The sequence below is a fragment of the Lemur catta genome, chromosome X (genome assembly GCF_020740605.2).
Source record: "Lemur catta isolate mLemCat1 chromosome X, mLemCat1.pri, whole genome shotgun sequence".
In the NCBI taxonomy this organism is placed as follows: Eukaryota; Metazoa; Chordata; class Mammalia; order Primates; family Lemuridae; genus Lemur; species Lemur catta.
This window is the reverse complement of record NC_059155.1, coordinates 6,240,725-6,258,710: the sequence shown is the minus strand read 5'-3', so window position 1 is coordinate 6,258,710 and position 17,986 is coordinate 6,240,725. Positions and strand designations below refer to the sequence as shown.

Genomic DNA, 17,986 nt, shown 5'->3' with positions numbered 1-17,986 from the left:
AGATGGCCATGGGGGTGAGACAAGCCCGCCGGGGGCAGTGCAGGAAGGGCTCAGTTCCTGAGGGCCAGTCCGCATCCGCCCTGATCCTAACTGCCCCGACCGCCTCCCTGCAAAACATGACACCTGAGTCCAGAAGGTAATGGAACCTCATGGGCAAGGTGCCACCTGCCTCACTGCTGTCAACTGTGAGTGTCCATACTTGGAACCTGGGGCAGAGGGGAGGACTGGCCTTCCATTAGGAAGAGGCCTGTCCCTCTCAACTTCCTCAGGAGGGCAGCAAAAGCTGGGACCCTCTCTCTCTCCTCTCTGCCTACTCTGCACTTCCCCCATTTGGGGGAAACTGAGGCTTGCCCTGCTGGGTGCCCACACTGCCAGGACAGGCTCCCCTTGGGACCTGGTGCTCAGCCACGACGGGCTCAGGAGAAAGAGCCATGGGTGTGATGGGAGTGACAGCAATAAAATGCCATTGCTCCAAGGGGCTTTGCTTCTGTGTCCTGCCCTCATGGGTTAAACTTGTCATCTGGACAAGAAGAGAGGGATCAGAAGCTTTGATGGGTGGCACCTCCTGTGACACCTCCCGTGCTACCACAGACACTGAAGCAGTCTAGCAAGGGCTTCTTGGCATTTGCAAAGCAAAAGAGGAAGCATGGTCAGAGGAGCCGAGGGGCACAGGGCCAGCTCTGCTTGGCTTTTGATGATCTCTCTTCCCGGTCCCCGGGACCTGGCACTGGGGTGATCTGTCTCTGGGCCCGACTGAGGCTGCTCCCAGGGTTCTGGGGCCCATCGGGTCAGACGGCGTGAGGGCAGGGACAGCTCTCACACAGCGCTTTATGCTCTTGAAATTGGGGGTGTGGACAAAGGAAGCCACCAGCCAGAATTAAGGACTTGGAATTGGAGTTGAAAGCAAAGGAAGCTGAAAACAAAACTTCCCCTTCCACCTACTGGAGAGGATCATTCTCATCAGTACTTTGGTATTTTCCTTTTAAATAAAAAATTCCATTGAAAGTTTTTTCTCCTCCATAGGCAGGGCTCGCAAAGTGCAGATGCTCCGACTGTAACCGGAGGCCCGAAGGGTAAGGGTGGGGTTCTGAGGGGCGGGCAGGGCAATTGGGGACAAAAATATATTAACCAAGAAGATATTCTTGCAGTCTAGTTCCCTGAAAAAAAAAAAAAAAACTTGCTACATTCAATAATGAAATTTCAAAATGAAAATGCCTGGTCAGAGGAATGGAAGTATCATGCCAATAATAGTTCCCTATTCTGGAAATGCGCATCTTGCCGTGTATATATGCACACACGCACACATGCACACCGCACACGTGTCTAGTTTACTCTGGGGATGGCTTGCTTTGCGGTTGCAGGTACACTTGCAGGTGGCTCCCTCGGGTGGCCTGTCTGGGTAGTGGCATCCTTCATGGCCCCACAGAGAGCTCAACGTTTTTTTGTATGAATATGTTGATCCGATCGCTCCCTCATGGGTGCAACAAAGCTCCCAGGAAACCCAAGGCAGCGGCCCTGTCCCTGCCCCCCACACAGCCCCGCGGCGAACACATGGTGGAATTGGAGTTTTCCTTAAAAAAGAAGCCATAGAAAAAGGGTGGGGAACACAGCTCTTCTCACTGTCCACTTTCTCCTTCTTCCCCTTCAGATGAAGAACCTCCCCTTCCTCCTCCTCTTCTTCCTCCGCCCCAGCCCTCATCCCCGATGTGAAGCCTGTGGCAGGCTGCACCCTTATTGAATGGGTTTGGCTTCTTGCAAATGCCCCACAAGACAAGTCTTCAGCCACCATAGTCATTGCCCTCATTTGCAGGTGTGTGGGTCCCCCTCTGTGTGTGTGTGTGTGTGTGTGCGCGTGTGACTGCGTGTGAGCCCAAGTGTGCGTGTGTGCATGTGCCGAGACGAGTTCTGGTTAGAGGGACGTCTCCATGCTGTGGAGCGGGCTCCCAGGACTGGAAGAGAACGCTGAAGAGGTAGCTGACTTGGTGACATGCGTGGTCAGGTAGATGCCACTGTCTATGGCATTGTTGTTCTGGTTGGGGGATGGGGGCGGGGGGGCCCGCAGGCGCTCCTCGTTCTCGTCCACGTCCGTGTCATCGATGAGCGGGATGTTGTGGGTGTAGTCATTGATCAGAAACTCGGGCGTTGCCATGAAGTTATGAATGGAGGTCTTGGACTCCGGTTTCTCTAGGCCTTCATAGAGCGAGCTACGGAACGCTTTCACCACCCGGATCTGGAGCAGGAGGCAGGGTAATAGGGGCCCGAGGTGGGAGCGGGGAGGGAAGAGGAGAAAGGAAGGAAGGAGACGGTCAGTGGCTGGCTGGTGCTGGTGGCTCCACCCACGTCAATGGCCAGGGGTCTCACATGATAAATGTCCACCCAGTGGAGGGTGGCTACGGAACGGGGTGCCTCTGTCTGGCTGTGCTGGAGGTTTTCAGGTCTGGGCCTTGGTCTTGTCAACTGATCCACATGCAGGACAAATGACAGTGGCTTTCTCTAGGCTGATTTGGGCAGCTATTTCAGAACTCAAGAGCAATGCACTACCTCCCCATTCCCTGCCCCGGGTGGAGGACTGGCTTAGGTGGCCCCTGGGGTCTCTGCCCAATCTCAGTTCCAATTTGGTAGAAAAGAAAGATGATTCAAGAAGGAGAGAATGCTGGAGAGTGGGATCTCTCCTCTGTCTTACCAGAAAGTCCAAAGTACCTTCTGGGAAGAGCAAGTTCCAGCCTGTGGACATGGCCGGCCTTTCTTGAGTGGGTCTTCCCCAGGGACCACAACCCAGTTCCCCAGCTCACTGGCTACTCCCTCCTCTGTCCCTGATGTCCCAGGCCCCTCCACAGAGCTCCAGGCCCAAGACCCCGCCAGTCCCCCACCTGGAGGCATCCCTGACCAAAAATGGCCACTTTTAATTTGCACCCACCAAGCCTGTCCCTGCTCAGAAGCCTTTGTGGTCTCCTTACAGCCCCTGTGCCCCTACCTGTGTTCTTTGTCACCCCACAGCCAGATGCATCTGATTGGGCCTGATTGGGTGGTCTCTGCTGCCAGTAGCCCTTTGCGATCTGATGCTACCTGCCCCTCTGGCCTCGTCCTCAGGGAATTTGCTGAATTCTGCCTCCTCTGGCTCCTCTATACATTGCTCCCTGGCTGTCCCCACTCTCGACCGTGCCCCAGATTCCTCCGCCACTGCAGCCCCCTACCCCCAGCTGGGCTCAGGGCCCCCTCTGAAGCCCCCTGCACCTCTTGCAGGGCCTGCACCAAGAATCAACTCCTCCTTCCCCTGGCTTCTCCACCTTTATTCACACACAGACTCAGGTCTCGGCTCACACGGCACGGAGCTGCTGCCTCTCTGTGCTCCCTCCCTGGCCCCCCAGCCTGGGCTGCTTCTAGGAGCCTTGTGTGACCCAGTGTCGGCACAGCTGCCAATTCAAGCTGACCCTGTACTGTCAAGGCAAAGTCAGCCCAGTGGCCTTCCCTGTAGGAGACTGTGGAAAGAGTGCTGGCTGCCAGGCAGGACACCAGAGTCCGCCCAGCACCGGCCAGTCCTGCCTGCGTGAGTGGGTGGGCACGTTATGAGTTCTAAAGTCATTTCAAGGTCTAAGGTTTTGGGATGTGGTTTGTTGGCGAACTATGGCCTGAGGGCTAACTCTGGCCCTCTGCCAGTTTCTGTAAATAAAGTTTTATTGGCACACAATCATGCCCACTTGCCTACGTATTGTCTATGGCTGCTTTCACACTCTAAGGGCAGAGTTGCGTAGCTGCAACAGAGACTTGGCCTGAACAGTGAAACGTATTTACTCTCTGGCCCTTCATAGGAAAAGTCTGCCACCCCCTAGTTAGACAGTGAGTCCCTTGCAGCACTCCAGAGTTGGGCCTTGGGGCCAACAGCTCAGCCAGGCAAGCACAGTGCTCCTAAGTCAGCTTCAATGAGGCAACCCAGAGTCTTTCAAGTGCAAAACAGTAAGCCAAGAAGCTCCCTTAACTCGGAATTTTGAGTGCCATATCTGAAATGCAGTTAGGATTCTCCCTGGACCTGGGGAAGCCACAGCTGCCAGGTCACAGGTGGCCAGCTGTTCTCCCCACACTGGTTTCTGAGACGGGGAACACAGAAATTGAGAATAGTTTGATATTTTTAATGAAAAGGAACAGAATGCACTTTTTGTAGCCAACGCAGATGTTGCTGCATTATTTAGGCCTTTTTTGGTGCGGGATTGTGGTGTGGAAGCTGCCCGGGAAGTCACCTGTTCCAACTGTTGGCTGCACCCGTCAAGTCACAGGAAAGAGAGAGAGCCCTTGACCCTGGGGATGTGTGTGGTTAAGTTTGCACCAAGACTTTGGCCACACTCTTCTCCTTCATGAGCAGGTGGCCTCATTAGGACCTGGGGCACGTGATCAGGCCAGGCCCCTGCTCACACCTACGTACAGGGCTCACTGCACCTGGCTAAACCCCGAAGTCCAAGACCACATGGCCAGCTGTCCTCTGCAGGCCTCCACTTCTGCTGCTACCACTACTCTGGCCCCGAGGCTCCTCCAAGCGTGCTCCTCCTGTGTCATCTGCCTGGCACAGAGTGGGCCTCGGCCAACACTTGGGGAAGGCACGAGTGAGTGCACGGTCGCGGGACGGGAAGACCCCTCTGACACCCTGCTGTCTGGGTGCTAAGCCTGGCCTGCGCCGCTGTGAGTCGACTCCTCTCCGGCTTCTGTTTTTCTCGCATTCTGAACTTGCACCGTTAGAAAACGTGTTGGTTTCGGTCTTATGATGGGGTGTCTTCAGCCCACCCCAACGCTGAGGTGCCTGGTCAATTTCTGGGAAATTGGTTCCATGGAAACCAGCAAGCATCTCTAAGAGAGGCCTGTCCTGGAGGGCTGAGCTCCTACACGGGTGCTTGAGGGTGCCCCCATGGCCCTAGGCTTCCATCCTGCCACCAGCCAGAGTTTAGTGTGTTCCAGCAAAAGCACGACCAAGCCTAAGCAGAGCCCGCACCTGTCCCACTGCCCGGTGCACTGGCCTCATCTCCTCGGGCCCCTGCACGACCTCCAGCTCTGCCCCCAGCCTGGAGCTCCCTTGCCACCCTCAAGCTGTCAGACACCGCAGAGACCATGTGCACCACGTCCAGCTTTGTGTCTGCAGCCGGGGCCCACCTCTGCCTGGCCTGCCAGATCGCTGCACCTGCCGCTGCCTCCTGGGTGCCACCTGCAGGCGGCTTAAGTGACCTCTCCGATTTCAGGAGGCCTGAGGAGGACTCTTAGTGTGGCCCTGGCCTGACTCTGCTCCTCGCTGGCCTTCCCATCCTAGTACAGGGCTCCGGCCACATCTCAGAGACACCTCGACCCCTGACCCTATGTGACATATGTCACTGTGTCCTGTGTTCCCACATCCAGGCCTCTCCCCACCTTCACTGCTGCTGTCATGTTCCACCTCGGGTCCTGGAGGCCCCTAGGGACCCACAGCCCCCTCAGAGCCCCGATCCTTCCTCACACCTGACTGCAGGGCTGACGTCCCTTCTCTGGATGGAGTTTCCAAGCTCGCTCTGGCTGCTGAGTCCCTGTTGCTCCTCCATTTGCTTCAAACATTCTAGTAGCTGATGAAACTGGCCTGGGTCCTGACTGTGTACAAATTCATCAAACTGTACCCCTGAAAGCCATCATACTGAAGGACAACTTAAAAAGCAAAGAGATAAAGGCACGCTCCAGGAAATGTGACACCAAGGGTTATGGAGGAGGCATCTGGGGAGACGGAGAGGGCCAGGCTGCGCCAGGGGACTCTCGAGTGGCTTCCTATCTCATCTGAGTGTTCCACCTCCTAGTAGCTTCCTGCCATCTCCCTCTGCCACACTTCTGTGCTCCCTGTCATGGCTCTACTCCAGCCACTTTGCAGCCCCCATTCTCCCGGCCCCCAACACGAGAGGCCCCCTCAGTCCATGCCACCTGTTGGCTAAGGCGTCTCTCATCTTGAGCTCCAGACTCGGGTGGCTAAGCTGTGTGCCAAATTCCACAGGCCCCAGTCTCTGCCACTGCCTTCAGATGCCATCCAGGGCCTGCCGCTCCACCCCCACCCCCACAGCCTGGCCTTAGCTCTTAGCATGTCACGGCCTCCACCAATGCCAGCCCCCTACTAGCCGTGCGCCCTCAGAGGGGCCCCGCAGTCCTGTCGTATCCCCGCAGCCTTGGCACATTCCCGCCCAGGACCCCCCCTCCCCACACCCTGCAGCTGTTTCTGCCTCATCTTCTCCCTTCAAGTGTCCCACACATCCTACAATTCCCTCCTCTGTCTCCTTTGAGTGGCACACAATCCCCCTGGGGACAGTGGCCTGTCTGTTTTGCTGATGGCCCCAGTGCTCGGGACAGTGTAGCACCCAGCAGGGACTTGGTGGTCAGGGGCCCACAAGGCCTGGTGCCTGTCTCCTGCGATGGCTTTGCCTCTCCCCCCACTTTGCTCTAACCAGCAAGCAGGAGCCCCCTGGGGACATGATGCCTGCCCTTTTCCCTGCGTAACCCGTCCTTCCCCCAGCCCGAGCCCTGCTTCCCAGCTTGCGTCCCCTCTGACGCTGTGGCCGTCTGCACTTAGCTCTCTTCTCTGTTCCTTATGTGCTGCCCGGGGAGACGCGCTGGGCGCTGTGGCCTTGGCCCAGGCTCCTGACCTGCACAGATGAGCAGTTCTGAGCCTCACGCAGGGCGGGTGACGCTGCAGACCGACAGGGCCCATCCCCGGCCATGCGGAGCCGAAGCAGAAGGGTGCGGTGCGCGGCTGTGCACGTGCATGCTAGTGCCCTGCGCAGGCCTCCGGGCGCTGCAGCTGGCAGTGCGGGCGGGGACGCAGGGGTGGAGAGGGCTGCAGAAGCAGGGAGATAGGCGAGGGGCTGGGCAGCAGCACCCCGCCGAAAGGAATGGAAAAGGGAAGGAAAAGAAGAGAAAAGTAAAAGCAAAGGCTTCTGAACCATGATGACAACAGTAAGAACGGAAAGTGCCTGATGCCGTCTCACCCCTTCCAACTCCCCGGCAGAAACAAGGCCTGGCTGCTGCTGCTACACCAGGGGACCTTCTGGCCAGTTCCTTCCCTGCCTTCCCACCGCTCCGCGCCAACCACTAGTCCAGAACCTTCCTCGGGAGGCGGGGGCCTGTCAGCTCCCCGGCATCTGGGTGTTGAACTTAGAGCAAGTTATGAACACAGCAGCCGGAGAGCCCACGGGAACTGCTTGCCAGGAACTGTAGGGTTTCTAAGCCCGAAACACTCCCTGTAGGTGTGGGGGTGAATCACAACGTGAAAGCCACATAAGAAGGTGTCACAAGAGCCTGTGGTGATACGTCAATCCACTCAGGCAACAAGAAGCCAAGCATAGAAAGGCTGAACGTTGAGGAAGAGATGGCTCCGGCCTCACTTCCCTGTGCGCAAGGCCCCTTTCCTCCCCTTGGGGATGTCACATGCTTGAATTAGGAAAAATAAAAATGCAAACTCCAGAGTTGACTCTTTCACTAAGGGATCGAACAACAAAGCAGAAACTACAGACACAGCTTTGTGTATGCTGGCAAGCTGGGACTGCAAACGTCCACCTGTGTGCACACTCAAGCGCCCTAGACACACGCTCCCGGCAGCAGCACCCCAGCCGCTCTCCGACCTAGGCACGGCAAGTCTCAGGCCTTTCAGGTGGTCGCACAGAAGAGCATGTAGGAGGAAGCCCCCCAAGCCCTTGCCCTGGCTCTCAGCTTGGCACTCGAAGTGTCTATGGGGAAGGGACTTGGATCAGGGCTTCCAAGGGCTTCCTGGGGCTGCATTCTAGTGTGCTTTAGGGACTGCCTGGATGTCATTCCCCTGTAGCAGAGCCCGCGGTTCCAGGACGGCTTGGGCAGGGCAGGGCTCTCAGTGCAGCGGCTGGCACTGTTTCCAGTGCCTAGGCAGTGTATGCACTGACTATCTGAGGCAAATGCCAAGACACTATTTCCAGAAACCCAAGTAGGGAGATTTGGCTTAAAGCGAATAAACTTCCTGAGAAAGGAGCAAACTGCAGAGAACAAGACTGCTTTCACTTCGCCAAGCTCCTGCCACCGTGGGGCCGTGAGTGTGTAGTGAACACACCTCCCTGGCTCCAGAAAGGTGTGTTGAAGCCATGAAGACTCACTCTGCCAGTTTGGCCCCTTCAGACGCGAGGTTTTCATGTTGCAAAACCCAGTTGAAATAAAGCGGCTGCTGGGACCTGTTGCTGGCATAGTTAATCAGAACTAAATGGCCCCGAGGGATCCCCTCTAGCCACACTGGACCAAACTCATGGCCAGTCCCCTGCCCCTACCCCTTTGCTGGGCGGGTCAGGGGCCATCTCGTGAATTACTGCGACAGTGAACATCTGAGTACGGAGGTGCAGCGTCACTGCAGGAAGGACAGGCTGGGCTTGGCAGCCGGCTGGAATGGGGGGGAACAGACTACGGGTGCATGGCTGGAGAAGGGCTGGGGTATGTCTGTGTGTCCCGGTGGAAAACAGACACAAAAGCACTTTCAAGAGGCTTCAGTGCGGTTTTCCAAATGATCACGCACCCTCCCGTTCCCACCCGGCCGCAGACAGGTCCAGCTGCAAGAGCCCACCGGGCTTGCTGCAGCGTCGGCCCGTGTGTACTTGCGTGGGAAGCGGATTCTGCACCCCTAGTCTCCAAAAGGCTTAAAGTGGTTGTGCCAGGGCCCAGGTCACGTGAAATGACATGGCAGCTGTGAAGGGGAAGGCACTACACCCTGGGCGGGAAGGATGGGAAACAAAATGGCTGTGAAGTGGCAGCCGCCAGGCTGGGCAGGGGAGGAGAAATGGCTCTGAGCTGCGAGTCTGACAGTGGGGGCAGAGGAGGAAGTGGGGTCAGTGTTGGGACTTCTGAGTTCAGGAGCAGCAAAGGCAAGTGTGCACATGCGGCGTGGGAGGCTGGGAAGGGCGGGGAGGCCTCAAATTTGGAAGCACTGAGCCCCGAGGGTCCTAGTCATCCCGGCTTGGAGGACATTCCTGGCCACTTCCTGCATTGACCCTGAGGTTGTCACATATGAACACCTGGAGAGCCTGAGGTTCTCAGTGGGAATGACTTTGAATAGGAGGCCCCTCCAGTGTGGTGATGGCTGCAGGTTCGGATTCCTGAAAGGCCCCCTGACTCCTGGTGGCTGAAAGGCAGGGAGGCCCGGGAGCAGGCGAAGAGGATGGAAAATTCCACATGTACGAAACCACGGGTTTTCCTTAGGAAACCTCATGACGAAAGGAACTTTCCAGCCTAGTTGGGGCAGCCTGTGACCACAGCACCTCGCACAGTGCTGCCTCTTGTCTAGGCAGCTCCATCATGGCCTTTACCCTGCCTTCTTTCGGAGCAGCTCCTGTCCACTAGAAAGTTCCAGGGAGAGGGTGAGGGCTGACACTGCCAGGCCTGGCTGCCTATGGTGGGGGTTGGGTTCTGAGTTCTAAACCAATCTGCTGCACAGTGATGACAGCAGGAAGCAGTTTTGGTCGGTGGCTTCTGGAAGCAGGCACATCCCCCTTGGCGTTGCCAGGGTCCCCAACCAGCATCTTCCTCCACAGCAGGGTCTTTCTGAGGTGCTGCTGCTCAACCGGGGGGGCCTTTCTATCAGTGCTGCGCCTTCTGCTGGCAGCACACACTGTGCAAGGGACAGCTGCCCTCCCCCTGGCCAGCCACTACTTGGGTCCCCCGTGGAACGGCTCGCAAACAGCAGGAGGGTGGTGTCTCTCCCACTGTACTTACCGGGCACTGCTGGGCTCCGGAGATGGGGAGGAGGGGGACAGGTGGCCGTGGAAGGAAGGAAGCAAGGAAGGAAGGAAGTCCTAGGAGCCGAGGAAGAGAGGAAAGAATGGCCACCCCCAGGGAGGGAGTGGGAGGGGTCCCGAGGCAGTGAAGAGACACAGGCCTCATGGGAGTGATGCGGGGCTGGCCCTGGGTGGGGACAAAGCCAGAGATGTGCAGAAGGCTTGAGGGATGTTTGGAGCAGGGCCATGTTGGCTGCTTTCCCCTTAACTCAACAAACGGGCAGATGGACAGACAGACGGACAGGAAGCACAGAGAGAGATGGCAAAGAAACACACGGAGGAAGTCAAGGGCGAGGAAGGGGTGCGGGCAGATCCGTGTGCACCCCTTGGGGCATACCCGTGCCTGCTCTCGCCCCTCTGCTCCGAGGAAGGAAGGTGCTGCTGCCCACCTGGGCCCTGCCAGCCTCTCTGGGGGAAAGGGTGGTGGCGAGGCCCGTCTGGGCCCCTGTCTGTGTGCTCGCCAGCCCGATGGCGACAGTGTCAGCCAGTATTTGTGACCTGGGTGGGTGGCCCAGTGAGTGTGGGAGCAAGCTGGAGGTGTGTGTGGCCTGTGGTTTGGGGAAGGGGTGAGCGTGTGTGCATCCCCGCAGGGATGGGGCAGACCTCGTCTCTTCCTTAAAGGGCAGAGTGGCATGAAACGACAGCTTAAGCAAGAGGAGGGGCACCACCCCACACCAGGGACCTCTCACCAGTTCCAAAAAAAAAAAAAAAAAAGCCAATAAACCAAATTGAAAAAAGAAAGAAATCAAGCGAAGAGTGCAATGGGGAAGGTGCTGGCGCTCTCGAGGGAGAGCTGCGGGGCTGGAAGGAAAGGACCCATCCCCGCAAAGGCTCTGTGCTCATACTCGAAGCTTGACTGTTTGATTTTTAAAATCTCTTGAGTGTGTTACCAAGAGCAGGCCACCCTGCGTGGGGCCCATGCAGTCCTACGTTCTCTCCTGTTGGAGGAACAGTGGGGTGGCAGGTTCAGCAGTCTAGTGGCCATCCCTTGTCTCCGTAAGAAGATGTGAGCAACTGTGGACGTCTCTATCTCCTTAGGATGCTCCCTGTGTTCTCTCTATAATGTGACCAGCGTGGTGGCAACTTTTCACTGAACCACATCGAAGGGAAAGGATTTCTCCGGCTTCTTAGAGGAAGGAGGGGAGTGCAGACCAGATCAGGCTAAGACCTTCCAGTCCCGAGGCCTGTTTGGAAAGAGCGAAGGTGTTTCGGGAACAAGTGGCAAGGGGGCATGAGAAGCCTCTGAGCTCCAGTTCCCAGGACATCTCTAACATCCGACAAGGGCCTATGGGGCAGGCACCACCTGTGCGGGAGCAATCGGCCAGCACCAAGCCCCCATGGGGACAGGTGACAGCAGCATCCTTTGGAAACCACCTCAAGGAGAATGCTGGAAGCTGCCACTTTAGTCCCCGAGTAGGTGGGCTGGATTCTTCCCCTGCAAATGATGCCAGCAGGGCACGTGTGTCCCCCCAGCCCCGGGAGGGCGGCCTGCACCACAGAACGCCGAGCAAGGCCCCAGCCCGACACCACACGCCACCAGGAGCAGCCGAAGTTCATGAAGAACCATCAGCAAAGGCAGACAAGTTCAAGAAAAGAAAACCAATGGCAGAAGGAGCACTAAACGCAAAGCAAAAGTCCAAACAAAGCAAAGAACGGGAGGTCCGGAAGTGCCACGGGCCGGCACGTTTCATAAGAGAGTATGGCTTTGGAGCGACAACACCGTCTGGGCGGGAAGGACTGGACAGGGCGGTGAAGAGAGAGCGGAAAAGCCACGGTGAGCGGAAATGCGAGACTGGAAAAGAGAGAAGGCAGAGGTGGGGAGGCCTTTTCTTCCCCAGAGATGCCGTTTATGAGAGGAGAGGGCAGTCAAGACTCACTCCCAGCAGCGCCGGCGGGATTGGCGGCGGAGAGAAGCGCGTGAGTGGGGGTAGAAAGATTGGTTACGTCATGGAGCTGGCTGAGGACTGACGACCGCCGGCGCACAGCACCCTGAAATGAACCGCTTCTCTTGAAGGTACTCACTACCTCCATCTGTGGGAGAGAAAATGAGATAAAGTTCGGCTTGCACTGTTGTCCGGGCTACTGCTCGGGGGAGGGCTGGGTGAGGACGGGGCCACGCTGGGCACATATCGTGACAGCAAAGCCCCAGGTGGGCGCGCCCCGTTCGCTGGGAGCTGGCGTGCGTTTGACAGGGCCCTGACCGAGGCCAGCCTGTGTCATCCGCCAAGAGAGGGTTTGCTGAGCAAATGATTAGTGGGCACAAGACTGGGGGGTGTTGCACAAAAGGGGCACACTGCAAACACTTCCGAGTCATTTGCGTTCACGATATGCTCGTGACAAGCCACTCGTCAGGAAGTACCTGTGTCTGGCCATACTTTGTTATCCTACTTCGTAGTTCTCAACCTTTCTTTCCGCCCCAACACATCTGAGGGATGTGACATGCTCCCATTAGAAACAAGGCTCCCCGTGCATGGCATGGGGTGCAGGGGCCCTTCCCTGGGCCCGTCAGGAATCACTGTCCTCGGTCATTCCAGGCGAGGTGGCCCGCCCTGCTCTGCGGGAAGGGGCCCCAACACTGTGGCTTCTGCAGCTCATCCAACTCGCTGGATGGGGGCTGCCCCTTTGAGCCTCAGCAAAAGAACAGACTTAGAAGGAACTTCCCACAGACCCACAGGCAGAGAGGCAGAAAGGACTGGGGGCCCTAGGTGGCCTCTGCTGCGTCCCCACTCTTTAAGCTTCCTAGAAGTTGGAAGGGAAGTGGGTCTTGCAGAAACTGCGACCCACGGGGCAGCCTTGTGGATGAACCTGGCTCCCTTGGCCCAGTGTCTTTGGGTTTCCCGCCCCCACCCTTGACCGGCATGGGACCTCACCGGATGAAGTGAGCGGCAAAGCAGGGCAGGGGCTACATGGCAGTCACCAGGTTCAGCCGGGTGTCTGACACGGGCCAGAGCTTCTTGAAAGAAGGCAGCTCGAGTGCTCAGACTTCCCCACACCAACTGAACGAGGACGTGCACCACTGCCCAGCCCCCTTCCGCCCGGTACCTCCTGCTTGCTGGCGACAAGGGGAACCTCTCAGCCACCAACTGTGAGTGAGGAATGCATACTGAGCATGCGCGGTGGCTTGGCCCCGTGCCGAGGGTGTCAGCGCATGGAAGGAGGATGACTGATGCAATGGCGTCGCGGTCTCTTGGGGGGGTATTCCTATTTAGATTTAGATGTTCCTAAGGCAATGGAGACAGGTCTCCTCAAGAGAGGACTCTTACTGCGGCAAAACGGATGAGGGACGGGAAAGATGCTTTCCCGTCTTGGATTCACATTGGCCTCACCTGGCTGTGGTCGGTGTCCCAATGGGATAGCCGTGTCAGTGGAAACACTGCAATCGCCACTTCCCCCCACCCCCAGAAGCCCACACACGGGGTCAGGAATGAGGCCCAGTCACCGATGAAGCTTGTCATTGGCTTGCCATGGAAAGCAAAAAAAGAGACTGAGTCATGCGCACTTCCAAAAGCTGCTATGTGTTCTGGGTTTGAAGGACTCTCTTTTGTTCTGGAATGAAACCCTGTCCGTCTGGTGTGCTGCTATGTTAGTATGGAACGGTGGTGAGAGCAGGTAGCAGGTTACAAAATGCCTCCAAAATGTGGGGGGCAGCTTTGTGGGTCACAATGTGCAGCAATCTGGGGCCAGCTGCCTAGAAAATGTTTCCTTGGCTTGGGGCACACATACGACCTGAGGACTCTCTCCCTGGTTTTGTTCATGTTTTTCAAGCAGGTATTTTGAATCAAAGAGAGCAGGCACTCTTAAAAAGTTGAGCTAAAATAACTGATTGGTTCAGAATTCTTGAGAAGCACAGTGACTTCAACGTGACAAAGTCAAACTGAAAAGCCATGGGGCTCAAGATCCTGCGGAAGAATCAGTGTGGCTTTCTTGAGGGAAGACGAGTGCGCTCTGGGAACACAGCAGACTGGGGCCCTGGCCAGCGCTTGCTCTCATTGTGCGACACTGGGCACATCACTTCTCTCTGGGCCCCATTCGTCCTATGCAAAGCAGGGACCCAACCAGCCAGCATCTACATGGGCACTGACAATTGGAACAGCCTGGAACTCCAAGACTCCAACTGATGGGACCCACTTCTACTAACACAGAGGACACGAGACAACATAGGTGGCCTCAGATCAGGGCAGGGCTGCTGTCTCAGCTGCTGGAAGAGCCAATGCGGCCTTAGGCTGCATCGACAGAAGTGAAATGGTCTGCCAGGAGCAAGGTCCTGCTGTGTCCCACCCCCGGCTTGGGCAGCTCTGGGCTCCGCAGCAGGACACGGGTGAGAGGGACGAAAGCCCGTCTGGGGGGCAGCTGGGAGCTCACAGGCACAGTCTTGTAGATGGCACAGTTGAGCAGTCACGAGGGCACTGGGGGGGACGTGTTTTAGACTTAGCACATAAATATGTATTGCAGGTAACGAGGAGAAACTACCTGGCCTGTCCCAGACACTGTGCTCGAGGCATTAGCACCCCACCTTGGCAGAGGAGACACAGGCCATCTGGCTGCAAAGGCTGCTCCCTTCTTCTCCCGGGCACTCTCTGAGTTCCGGCCCGGCCAGGGCTAAGGCAACGCTGCTCAGAGTTCAGATCTAAGACATCCTTCCCTGGCCATGCCAGGGTAGGTGCTCAGGATGCCCACCCCTCGGGATCTCAGCTGGAGAAGCCCTTGGACCCCTGGGGAGCTCCTTCAACATGGAGTTCTTTGGTCCACCTCATCTAGCCCTGCAGGATCCTGGTCTCTGGGGGTGGGCTTGAGGACTCTGCAGCTCTGGAAAGTTCTCCAGTGCTCCTGGGCTGGGAGCACAGATGGCCCACGGTGGCAGGAGAGAGTGGAGTTTGAGAAGGCTTCGCAAGGCTGGCGGCCTTTGAGCAGGCTTTTGTAGTGTCAGGAGGGGGCCCCAAGGGGAAACAGTGGGAGCTGGGGAGGCCTGGGGCCCAGGTGGTGGCCAGCCTGGAGGCAAGCAGGGTGCACATGTGCAAACGCAGCCAGGGTTGCAGGGCTGTGGGAGGAGTGGGTGACGCCAGGAGGCAGGGGCTTGCGGGCCATGCTCGGGAGTCTGGGCTTCATCCTCAGGACAGTGGAGTGAGGCTACAGGGACCCAGTGTGGAGGGTGGCGTGGAGGGGCATAGCAGGTGGGAGGCTGGGGCCTGGGAGGAGAAGAGGGAGGCCCCAAGGCTGGGCCTGCTGAGACCACTGGGAGGGAACACAGGACCCAGGGCACTGAGGACAGCCTTGGGCAAGTTGCGCGGAAGATTCCTTGGGACGAGCTATTGGCGATGTGTGACGGACAGGTTGGAGACAGACACTAGGGAGGGGTGTGGCCTCAGATCCTGCCCCAGGGAGTTGCCTACACAGACTGCCAACGGGGGCAGCTGGGGGGTCCCACCTTAGCTGGTGCTGGTGGCCTAAGCAGGCTTGGGCTGCACAGGTGGGTACACGATGGTGTCCTTTATTCTGGCAGGACCCCAGGGAGGAGAAGTGGGACTGGGGGTCCTGGACAGAGCATGGAGGGGCAGGGAGTGACGAGTGTCCCTGAGAGGAGGTGGCCCAGGCCTTGCAGGAGGAGGTGGAGTGTGGAGGCAGTGTGTGGAGGCTGCCAGGAGAGGGGCTGCAGTGGGAGAGGGGCTGGGGCGCAGGTGGGGCTCCCACAGGCTCTTCCTCCTGACCAGGAGTTTTAGCTGTAAAGGCTGCAGCAGGGTGGAGCAAGGGTGCCAGACGACAAGGACAAGGAGCAGTGACACAGAAGGGAAGGTGGCGGCAGGCAGGAACGACAGCAGGATGGCCCAGCCCCAGGAGCCAGAAGGAGGCCTTGCAGACCCTGATGAGGACAGTTTCTGGGGAGTGGTGGGCAGAGGCCAGGCCGTAGTGGGATCATGAGGGAGTTGGAGGGAAGGATGTGGGGAGACAGCAAGTCTGGAACATTCCGGCAAGAAGGCTGGCAGGGAAGAGACGGGGCCAGAGCACAGGGGTAGTTCTGGCACGTGGGCTCTCGCGAAGCCTTCGCCAGTGCCTGCTGCTGGGTGGTACATGTGGCCTCGGACTTTACAGAGCGCTGTCGCTGACGGCCTCGGCCATGAGCAGCCCCAGTATTTAGAGATTTGGATGAACAGAAAGGACCAACTCAGCGGCCAGAGTCCACGTCCCAAATGAAGTCTGTCCATGGTATTTACGGTATAATCCAGAGAACAGAGAGCTCGCCAAAGGCTACTGGACATGAGCATCTCTTCCCAAGAACGTCACTTGCCTATGACCTGGCGCAGCTCCCACCAAGTACAGCGAGGCCTGGCAGTTCTGTGGACAGTGCTGCTCCGTGCCCCTGAGAGACAGCCACTAGTCACTGGCCTTTAGTTGGCACCTGCACCAGCTACGGGGGGCACCTGGGCTCTGAGGGAGGTGTCAGGGACAGGCACCGGCGGGCACACCTGGAGACGGCAGAGGGCAGACTAGCAACTGCTTTTGCGACCCTGGCGCAAGAGCAAAGGGCGGGCCCGGGCTCAGCCTGCCCGATCTCTGCTTCACGCTCGCTCGCGGCGGCGCGGCGCTTACCTGCGTCTGAATCCTGTTGAGGCCCCGGAACCAGAGGATCTGGCCCCGGCGGAGCTCGCGCTCGGCGTGGTCGATCTCCTCCTCCCCCTCGGCCAGCTCCTCGTCGGTCATCTCGTCCTTCCCGGGCCCGTGCCCCGCTTCCTTCAGGCACTTGAGCTGGCTGGTGGGGATGGTGGCGATGACCTGGGGGAGCCACAGCCGAGGGACAGCAAGCAGAGGTGGCTGTGAGAGCAGGCCTGGGGCCAGGGAGGGACCCAGACTTCCAACTCCTTCCATCGAGGGCTGAGGCCGGCGTCCACACCCACCCCCAGGCATCGCAAATGCAGGCACAGGACACCCCACCCTGACCCCCCGGGCTGCGTTTGCCCGGTGCCATGTTCTGCCTCCTTCCTCCGAAGGGGTTGTTTTTCGAGTCTAGCAAAGAAGCAAAGCAAGAGCAGCCCCGGGGACTTGGCCTCAGGGTTGGGCAGCGTTTCCCAGGAGTGTGTGCCGAGGACCCCCGCCTCCCGGGAGGGAGTCACCAAGCCCCTAGAACATGGTGCCTGAGCGGAGAGTTGTTTACTGGGGGGCCTTGGACCGTGACCCACAGTCTATGTGAACAGCATGCTTTATGGTGGGGGTCTTAGGCCCTGGGGTGTTGCCTCAACCTTCAGAGGGCTGGAGACTAAGGCCAGCCACGTGAGCACTGTATGCCCCTGTGACTGACCCCAAGGAAAGCCAAGGACACCTCAGCCCAGGGGAGCTTCCCTGGGTGGCAATACTCCATGCGTGTTGTCCCCCATCCTTGCCCGGAGAATTAAGTGCTGTCTTCACAACTCCCCTGGGAGGGGAAACCTGGAAGATCTTGCATCTCCTGGGGGAAGACAGGCCTAGAGAAGGGCCCGCTGGGGACTGGGGAGGAAGAGCAAGGTGACAAGGAGGGTGACAGCTGGAAAGGGCAGGGGGAGGAAGAGCCCTGCAGGAGTGAAGAGAGGCTTTGCATTTTGTAGGCCACTGGGAAGAGGGGGAACAGTCTAGAAGGACACAGGGGAAGCTGCAGCAAGGGGTGACAGGCATCTAGAGTTCTAGAACAAAATGTCCTGTCCATCCTATGTGTCTGAGCAAGTGTCTTCATCAAATGTGGCCAGCAGGAGACTCAAGGACCTATTCACAGAGATTCCTTTCTATTGAGTTTTTTCACTTGAACATGTTTTATTGTTTTAATTGAAAAGAGTTAAAAACTAAAAGGACCACTTGATAGTCCTGAGAGGCCAAGCTCCAGGCTGGTGCCGTGTTCCTGGGGGGAGGCCAGGAGACCCGGTGGAACCAGAAGTCCTGTGGCCTGGGAGCTTGAAGGTCACGAAGTGAGCTGGCTCCCCCGCGCTGCTTAGAGCCCAGGTTGTGGGAACTGAGGGGACTGCATGGAGTGACCAGGTCCAAGTGTGGCTGCGAGGTGAGATATGTGCAGTGGCAGACAAAGAGGACAATTCTGAAAATGAGACGGAGGAACTAGGTGGGCCGTCCACGAGGACACTAACACTGGGGACCGGCAAGAGGGCAGCAGCCTCTATGGCCAGCTCAGGGGGACACCAGCAGATGGAGAAACAAAACCCAGAATGCTACAGACTGAATTGCGTCCTCCCCTA

The 17,986-nt window shown here is 57.9% G+C and overlaps 1 protein-coding gene across 1 annotated transcript in view; it reads right to left on the bottom strand.

The window, feature by feature from the left end:
* Positions 1–976: 976 nt before the first annotated feature.
* The window catches only part of ATP2B3 (ATPase plasma membrane Ca2+ transporting 3), a 42,763-nt gene continuing 25,753 nt past the window's right edge, over positions 977–17,986 (bottom strand). The window contains 3 exon segments of the mRNA XM_045538167.1: positions 977–2,230; positions 11,694–11,807; positions 16,362–16,544. Coding sequence (XP_045394123.1) covers positions 1,910–2,230; positions 11,694–11,807; positions 16,362–16,544 — 618 coding nt within the window. The 3' untranslated portion in view covers positions 977–1,909.